The 9,309-nt window shown below is 42.2% G+C and overlaps 1 protein-coding gene across 3 annotated transcripts in view; it reads right to left on the bottom strand.

Annotated features, from left to right (window-relative positions):
* Window positions 1-1,562: 1,562 nt before the first annotated feature.
* The window catches only part of CAPRIN2 (caprin family member 2), a 60,747-nt gene continuing 53,000 nt past the window's right edge, over window positions 1,563-9,309 (bottom strand). For 2 of the 3 annotated variants that reach the window (XM_040345553.1, XM_040345554.1), the window contains exons 18-23: window positions 8,308-8,466; window positions 7,028-7,199; window positions 4,784-4,963; window positions 3,086-3,186; window positions 2,873-2,936; window positions 1,563-2,613 (exon numbers count right to left, since the gene is read on the bottom strand). In XM_040345553.1, the coding sequence (XP_040201487.1) occupies window positions 2,057-2,613; window positions 2,873-2,936; window positions 3,086-3,186; window positions 4,784-4,963; window positions 7,028-7,199; window positions 8,308-8,466 (1,233 nt within the window). In that variant the 3' untranslated portion in view covers window positions 1,563-2,056. The remainder of the gene's footprint in view (window positions 2,614-2,872; window positions 2,937-3,085; window positions 3,187-4,783; window positions 4,964-7,027; window positions 7,200-8,307; window positions 8,467-9,309) is intronic. The other variant, XM_040345555.1, reaches the window with a different exon arrangement.

The raw sequence follows: 9,309 nt of genomic DNA, 5'->3' as shown, positions 1-9,309 counted from the left end.
CCCCAGCCAATTCCAGTTGGGGGATTGTTCAGGGCTCCTCACATGTTTTTTGTCACTCCAGGTCCCAGCCCTGCCCCACTTCCACAACATTCTCCCTGGAAGCAAGGGAGGCACCCAAGAACTGAAGCACAGGTGGTCACACCCACTGCTACACTAACCACTCCCTGCCCCCAGATAAAAACAAGCAGGCCTAGCCTGAAGCATAGGCATGTCCAAATTTACCTGCCTGCCACACAAAAAAACTCAATCTCTAGCACCTATTGGGTGACCACATTTCCAAACTACAATTCAGGGACCCCCCTTCCCAAAAATCAGCTTGGGCTGTAACGAATCACAGCACAGTGATTGAACACAAGAGGCGGGATTTATGATTTCTCCAATAACAAACAGGGGGCGGGGATTGTGCTCCTCCAGGCATTCCCGGCCAGGACAAGTACCGTCAGTGAGTAAAGCAGTGATGTGGCGACCTTTTTTGGGGGCATCAGATTGGCCCAGGGGGTTGGCTGTGTCAGTTTCATTCCGGGACACTGTATTGTCCTGGAATAAAGGTGCCCGGGACAGACTTGCAAAATGCGGGACTGTCCCCGGCAATCCGGGACACGTGGTCATCCTAAGCACCTACCTATTGTAGAGGGTTTTATATTTGTAACAAGGCATTATAAAAAAATAAAAAAAACACAAATGCTGTAATCTTCAGATTGTATGGGGGGGGGGGCAGCTTAATGCCTTCAAGACATATCTTGGGAGACAGAGGTCACCTCTTCAACTTCATAGGAAATTCATTTCAGGGATGTTTTCCGAATGCAGTGAGCCTGTGTGCAAGAACACAAGTTGGGCACCTGCAACATGGAAGAGACACACTGCAGCCACCTACACATATACAGCTGTTAAAAGGAGAAGTCGTCCAGCTTGAGACGTTTTCAGCAGAAAGCTGTCTGGAGGTCCACTCTCCGCTGACGTCACTGCCATCAGTCAAGGCAGCACGTCATCCCGACTTCCAAGTTTGGATCTGCCAGCTGCCTTGACTGATGGTAGTCTCAGCGAGCCACCGAGACGGCCACTCCCCTCAGTTCATCGCTCCAATGAAAGTGGAGGAGCAGAGCAGGCGCAGTAATTGAGGGAAAAAAAAAAAATCTTCAAATGGGGACTAGTTCTAGTGACACCCCAGTATTCCCTCTTTGGAGGGATTTCTTTTCACTTCCTGTTTTAGCTATGGACAGGAAGAAAAGGGAAATGTCCAATGGAACAGATGGCAAAAATAACCGACAGGGTTATAACCCTCCCTTACTCTATCCAAAAATGAAGTGTTGCCTTTAGTCACACTTCAACATGTCTCCATAGCAACAGCCAACCTCCAGTAACAGTGCAGAACGCTGTGTGTGGCCAGCGTTTTTTTTTTAAGCCATGTCTTAGCTTATCAAATACCAGGGGCCACTGGGGGAGTCAGCCCTTTTCTATTAAACACATGTTTCTTAAAAGCAGCCAGCAGCAGTAAGGAGAACTGGTTTGAGGTTTTTGTCCATTTCTAATCAAAATAAAAAAACAACCACAATGACACAGAATATTGCAACCAGTGTTTATTTAAAGCAGTTCCACTCCATACAAACACCAGTAAACCTTGCTACACACCAGAATCCTTATTTAAGTGACAAAAACCACACTTTTCACCAAAGCATTATGGGATGACTACATTTGTGCATCCAAGTTTAGACCAAATAACATTTTCATGGTGTTGTGAACACCTAAAGCTGGCCATACATTATACAATATTTCTTTAGGTTTGACATATTACATGGTTTTGGTACATCTAAACACTTTCAATTTGTAAGCAATCAAGGCAAGCCCTTACACTACATAGCTGAAGGTAAACCTAAAGTAAATTGAAGAAAATTGTAGAATGTATGGCCAGCTTTAGACCATGGAAACTTTGCATGGCCTATCCAGTACTTTGATGGGCCTATAGTTCCAAATTACACAACTGCATAGGTAAACAAGGAACCATTCACCATTACTTAAGTTGCTCATGTACTGGCCCCAGCTCCAAAAATTTGGCTGATCAATCCTGGTACAGTAAATACCCAGAAAAAGTGGAGTACTTCCAGCTACTACCATAAATTGCTCCTCTGTGTAAACGTAACCATATCTGGTCACCTTGGAAGAGTTGTAGGACCGCATGGTTGCTGGCCGTTTCGTGGTCAGGAGCACCATCATTGGCATAGGCTGAAACCATTACCTCTTCGTTCTTCATCAGGTTAACATACAGTGGAACATTGACAGCAAGCTTTAGCATATGAAAGATGAAGACATATGTGCCATTAACAGGACACATAAAACGGCCCATCTGAAAATCAAAGGTGTCTCCTAGGTTGTTGAGCAAGAGGTCAAAGGTAATCGACTGATCCAAAGTACCTGGAGCAAAGTTTGAGGTTCTGGCAGCAGAGAAGGCAACCCTCATTTGTTGGGGGAGGGGGTAAACATGAACAGGAAGGATGGTGGCTTGGTTGTTCATGGACATGTCAACCGATGTCATACTGCGAGAATCTCCTTGACCAGAGTCCGTACTGTTGAAACTTTCCTCGTGCTCTGGACTGCCAAGCTGAGAGTCGTTCCAGTCTGAAATCAAAATACATTTCAGTCAGTTACTGCAGACAGTTTACAGTGCCACTTACCAAGCATTGGGGGGGGGGGGGGTAAATGCACACAACTCTATTCAGCCTTTTTTTTTATTATGCAATCAGAGTTATTGTGCAATTTTTTTTTTACAATTTATGGTTCATGGCAAGTATTGTTAAAATTAGACCGTTAACCCAATTGGCTCTACACACACCAATTTTACTTCCATCCTAGGGTGCAGACTAATATTGGTACTCACTTCTTGCAGTAGAGCGTGTACTAGGAGTGACACTTCGCTTGTGACACAGATGGGCATTTGCCTCCTAGATAAAAACAGTTCAGTCAAGCATTAGATTAAAGTTTGCCTGTAAACCACTCACTGGCCTGGCCATTCAATACTATATTGAAGATAATTCATTGCATCAAGTGGAGTGTTGCTTAAATCACCAATTCAAACAAAAAATCAACCTACCCGAGATATGACCTGAGTAACTGGAAAGTCTCTCCCGGGGCATGGGCCATGTCCATACATTCCATTAGGGACACATTGGGCTCCTCTAAAGGTTTCTGGACCTGCAGAAAAAATGAGTTCAAGATGTGAAAGCTGTACAACAAAAAGCCACAGGGTGCCAAAACCATGCAGAGCCTGTTACTGTGCCATTTTGCTTCAGGGCTAATGGCGACACTCAGTCATCAGTTATGGGACTCAGCTTATATGTATTCAATGGAACTTTACTGTAATTCAGTTATTCATTGTGGACATTTTTTATATAGAAGCGGATATTGGGAAACCCATCTGAATATTTTTCAGTTTACCATCACTTTTCATAGCAGATAAGTCTGTTTTACCACAAGATGGCAAACTCTTGTATAACTAGAGTGCGGTTTGGGACTGATTTTACATTGACAAAATTTGTCCCCCCCCATGCCCATTTTAGATATACGCTATATTACCATAAGCATTGGGACACCTGCCTTTACACCCTCATGAACTTTAATGGCATCCTGGTCTTAGTCCACACAGTTGGCTAGTTCAATGTCAGCGAGACACAACTGTACAGAAGATTAATCTGAGGGCTCATAGTATTGGGGCCTCATTTATTAATTCCCCGTGCATCGTGGCCAGTCAACTAAAGACTTTAACACCTGTTGGAATAGTGATTATTGTGGTGTATGTAAAGTATGCCCGTGTGTCTACATTTAGGTCGGAGGTGTAGTATTGGAAGGGGGGGGCAGTCATACGGTGAGTGTAGCGCATAACCTATGTTTTCACTTGAAAACTAGGGGGTCTTATATGCCCAGTCTTTTTATAAGCCCGCAAATACGGTACACAGGACAAAAAAAAAAACTCACCATGCCTCTTAAAGACATTGGAATGTCTACTTTCCAAAAGGGGAAATTTGGGGGGTATTTGTAGTGTCATGACATTTCAGAGCCTTAAGAAATGATAGGCCATCAGTACATCAGGTGTAATCAGCACCATAGCTTGTGGACTCTAACTTTCACAAAGACCAAATGTACACCGATTTTGGTTAATTTAAGATATGTAGCAGTATACATTTTGCCCAAAGGTTTGAAGCAATGTTACCAATTGGCAAAAGTTTATAACAGAAATGAAGAAAAATGCATTTAAACCAAACTTTTGGCCTTTCATTTAGAGTGAAAAAAAAAAAAAAAAAGTGGCGAATAACCACCAAAAGTAAGCTTAATTTGTGAAAAAAAAATAAAAAAAATTGTATTTATTTATTTATTATATAAATAAATATATAAATAAATATATAAATAAATAAATAAATAAATATATAAATAAATATATAAATAAATATAAAAATAAATAAATATATAAATAAATATATAAATAAATAAATATATAAATAAATATATAAATATATATATATATATATATATATATATATATATATATATATATATAATTTTGGAGAAGGTTTTACCGTTTACCGCAACAATCTGAGCCCCCCACTTGCACATATTTGGAACAGACTGCACTGCAACTTCATTGTGGTCACATACACTGCTCTATGCACACTACAAATCCCAAAGTCCCTAGTCCCATCTTAGGCGCAAGCAAGAGTGGCTACATTCCTCCATACAATGGGACCAAGTAGAACATGGTCACCCTATAACAGTTGGATCACAAAAAAAGTCTGACCTTTGAAGGTGGTCTGGCAGCGATAGCCATTGGTCAGGATACGCCCTCCACGGCTGGTCCCCCTGATTGTTCCACCTCTGGTCATGCATGGCTGGGAAAGTCTGGGTAGGATGTTGGGGGTAGATGTGTAACAAGGCAGATTTCCACTGTTTACAGGAGACGCCCCAGATGAATAAGGACCTAAATAGAAGATCAATCCTTATGTAAACTACTTTAGGTTTATACAAAGCTATCAACATGCTACAAAATATGAACTACACACTTGGGGGTAAACAAACCAAGTCAGCTCCCTCAACCATGAAATCTGGTCTAATTACTGGCTTGAAAACTGCAAATGGTTTTCCTGAATGTCCAGATCAGTTGGGTAGGTAGCTAGAGACTGGACCTAACAAAAACTGCCAAAACAGAAAAATTGCTTCAGAGTGTGGCAACGATTTCCTTGTGTCACACTATTTTTCAAAGGGGACATCCATTCTCATTTCCTTGCATCGCAAAGCAAGGTAGTTAAGGGAACAGGATAAAAAGCCACAAACTAAAAACGGTTAAAATAAAAGTTTTGGCTTTATACTAAAGACTTGTGCTAAAATGGGTCAGGCTGTGCACCTTAAATTTACATTAATAAAATTAGGTTTTATGGCTCAATAACACCATGCTGCATGTGGTCGCACACATGCCCACTGCATTACAGCCAGTTGGACATGAAGCTGGAAAAGGTTACACGATTTTTCTTCGGCGCACACCAATGTACCAGCACACCAGTACATTGGTGTGAACTGAACTCCTTTGTTCTTGCTTTGCGGCAGTGATGGACAGGGCAGCTCGACGCCCTTGCTGCAAACAAGCCTGTAAAAAAAAAGAAGCCCTGCCTGACCTGTGTACCTGTAGAAATTATATAGTAAATCAGGTTTAGCCCTGGTTCACATTAATGCTACTTTGAAATGGCGCTACTTCACTTGAAGTAGCGCCATTTCAAAGTAGCAAGGTCAGCGCCACTTGATAAACACAGATGTCTATTGAAGTCACACCTGAAATCGTCAAAAGTAGTGCAGGAACTACATTTGCAAATTGGTACGGCGCCCTCTAACCACATGTACTGACTGAACCAAATCCTCTGTGTCCAACACTATACTGCAGCTCACAGTGGGAGGGTTTCAGCTGCAGAGGCAGTGCCGTCAATCCAAAAAGCAGTGGGCAGGACTAGGTATGGCCCGATGCCATACCTACCAACTTTGAGATGGGAATGAGGGACACCTATCAAAAAAGTATTCAGGCATAGGAGACACCCCCTTAAAAAGGAAAAAAAAAAAAAAAAAAAGATTGGTTAAACCCACAAGTGCTTTTTTACCACTTCTATTCCTTTATATTGGCTTTTGAAATTTACAAATGCAGCAATTAAAAAAAAAAAAAAAAAAAAAAACACACACACACACACACACACACACACACGAAAGGTTTAGCACTGGGGACATTTTTGATAGATAAGTGCAGTTTATATACATCAGACCAAAATGAAGGACAAATTAGGAGGAATAAAGGGAAATCGGGGACAATTGGGAGCTGTGGTGCTTTGTCAATTTACAGGCTTGTGAATCAGCAGTGATCACATTTTAGATGTGTCACCTGCAACGTCTCATCTCACCGTCTTCCAATCAGGCACAGCCTGCATGAGTGGCAACACCGAGTTAACAAGCAGTAGAGCATTGCTGCCACACTATCACAGGAAGCTCAATTGGCATTTTGCAGAATCAAGCTTTGCATCTTGTCTTATTGAAGTCGCCTGCTGGCAAAAATTTGTGTCAGCTTTAAAGGCTATAGACCGAGTTGCTGTGGGGAGGAAGAGCAGAGGGAGCCAAGCTGCTGAAATGGGGACATGAATTTCTCCACAGTGCCTGAAGCTATGTCAGCAAATGCTTGTAGTAATCTACCAAGTATTCATAAAAGACTGGGGACATTTTCAGCCATATTTAGCATTTAAAGAGTAATTGTATAATAATGGCCTACCCCCAGAATAGTATGAACAGACCCTGATCTAATCATCCTGCTAAGCTTGTACATCTTGGTGCTTTGGCAGTCTGACTATAGAGAATGGTTGTCTGAAGTGCATGAAATATGATTGCACCATCTGTGTGTGGCCGAGGTATTAGCAGTTTTTACCAACAACATTTTTAGGAAATCCTCATGTACAATTAGGGCCAGAAGACTCCCATGTGACAATCCCAAAAGTCTTGAAAGCTTACTGCTCACCAGGTAAGTGCTCCTGCATGAGTGAGCGTGGATCCGTCCCATTCATGTCCAACAGCCCATGAGGAAGGGTCTGGGTACTGGCTGTGCTGAAAGTTTGTTGGTATTCTACAGGATAAGGTGGGTCCTCCTTAACTTCCATCTCTTTTCGCAGAGGAGCATTGACTTTAAACACCTGAGAACAGAGTACATAATAGATACTTGTAACTAGACTATCCCATACCAATCCAAGTCAGAGCCAGATCTAGGGGTTGTTGATGGGGTGTGTTTTGCCCCTCTCCCAGCCTACGAGTACATCAACTGAATTATGAGCCAGTCCAATTGTGGCAATCTATGCAAGTTGGCACACGATGGTGTATGCACCGCCCCTGCTCATTGAAATGAATGGGCAGCGCTGCCGAAGGTCCTGCAAAGCGATTCGGCAGTGGTGCTTTGCACGCAATTTAACCATTTGGGTGCTAGCAGGGGTTAAAAGCGCCCCACTAGTGGCCATAAAGCATCACTAAAATTAGTGGCACTTTACCGCCAATCCCCCCCCCCCCAGTGTGAAAGTAGCCTAAACGATCACACGCTACCTGTATGCATACCAATGTACAGTAACACTCCAAGATATCCCCCCCTGCTTTCCCTTTCAGAGCAGTAGTATATGCCAGCTCAGGAAGGACACCTGTAAAACCTGTCTAAGCAGTTATTGATTGCATTAAGAAATGTGACAGATCAGCCCCTTTAGCAGTCCATCACCTTGACTTGCTACAAAGTTGCAGTTCGATCACTGGGGATGAGGTGGAAAGGTCTGCCTGCAGCAGACAGGCTTTATTTCAGCTTGGGCTCAACATAATCCAAAAAAGTTTTGCTTAGGTTTAAATATACTTTTATCTATTGGGCTTGTTCTTGGGTATGTATATTTTTGTCAGCATTTGCCTACTTAACCCCCCCATATATACACATTATTTGCATCTTCCCTCAGCCTGTCTCTGTATTTTGTTGCCAACATGCCTACAGTACCCAAAGACATTTAGTTAGTTGTCACCAGAATAGGAAGGGGACATCTTTCAACACCTGTTCCAGTAGCAATTGCCTAGAAGGGGGGGGATAGCCCTAACTTTAGAAATATTTCCTGTTGTGCACACAGGGCAAGTTAGGGATCATTTCAGTGGGACAGATTTAATCATCCCTTATTCCATCTAAAATTAAATAAAAATGTTGGCTTTGTTGACTCTGTTAGCGTTTGGGTTCCTGCATATTCCACAACCAATATGGGATGCCATATTAACTTCCATTACCCTTGAACTTACAGCTGGCATGCTCTGAAATGGGGAGGTGTGAGGAGACATTGGTGGGCTCCTGGATAAGGCAGTTTCCTCCTGTTGCAGCTGCAAGATTGATATGTTGGTTGGAGTCTTTGGAGATTGGATCCGGCTGCTTGGCAGATTCACTGGAGTCTACACCAAGTAAATGAAGATATTCAAATAGTTGTCTCTAGTACTTTGCAGTTTAGCAAAAGCTTTGCACCATACAATATATACCTTGTCTATAGTACTTTGTAGTTCAGCAAAAAGCTTTGCACCATCCAATATATACACCAACTAAAACATAGGTTTCCATCTACGAATGATGCATGCGTACGCAACAGAGCAAGCTATCCAACTATTACCCTGCTATAGAGTCAAATATTTGTGCTAGAGGAATCCCAAAGAAAAACAAAACCAATCTGTTGCAAAGAGCCCAGGTCACCAACACAGCAAGACTAAAGTTCCAACCACTAGTCGGGGTCCAATATTGTTGGTCAATTCAGTTTGCAGGTTACCGACTCGCCTAATTAGGTGGAGTTCCTCATCAAGACCGTAGAAGCAGTCAAAATTAAAAAAGGAAAGTGGTAATAAGACAAAACGGTGTCCTTGCCTTCAATGAAGGAAAAGGAACAAACTGTGGTTTAACCCGATATATCTTTATTAGAACAATTGGTAGAAAAAGTGCATCATTGAAAGGAAAGCATAAATAGGAGATTACACATTGTAAAAACTGACAAAGTTGTCACTTAAAAACACATGCCCACAAGCTCAGCCATATCCAAGTCATCCACACATGTCGATCACCTCAAGTCAAGTGTGACTTAAAGTGGTGTTCCTCAAAAAAAAAAAAAAAAAAACACCCGATTTGTTGCTCAGCTCTCGAGTGCTGCCGCCATCTTCGGTGAGGAAATCAGGAAGTGAAGCCTTACGTGCAAATGTGACACAGGGAGGGGAGGATTCCAAAAAGCGGAAGTTCCATCTTTGGGTGGAACT

This window comes from Rana temporaria, chromosome 3, assembly GCF_905171775.1.
Source record: "Rana temporaria chromosome 3, aRanTem1.1, whole genome shotgun sequence".
In the NCBI taxonomy this organism is placed as follows: domain Eukaryota; kingdom Metazoa; phylum Chordata; class Amphibia; order Anura; family Ranidae; genus Rana; species Rana temporaria.
Note: the sequence above shows the minus strand (reverse complement) of the source record. Positions and strands in the feature narration are given on the sequence as shown.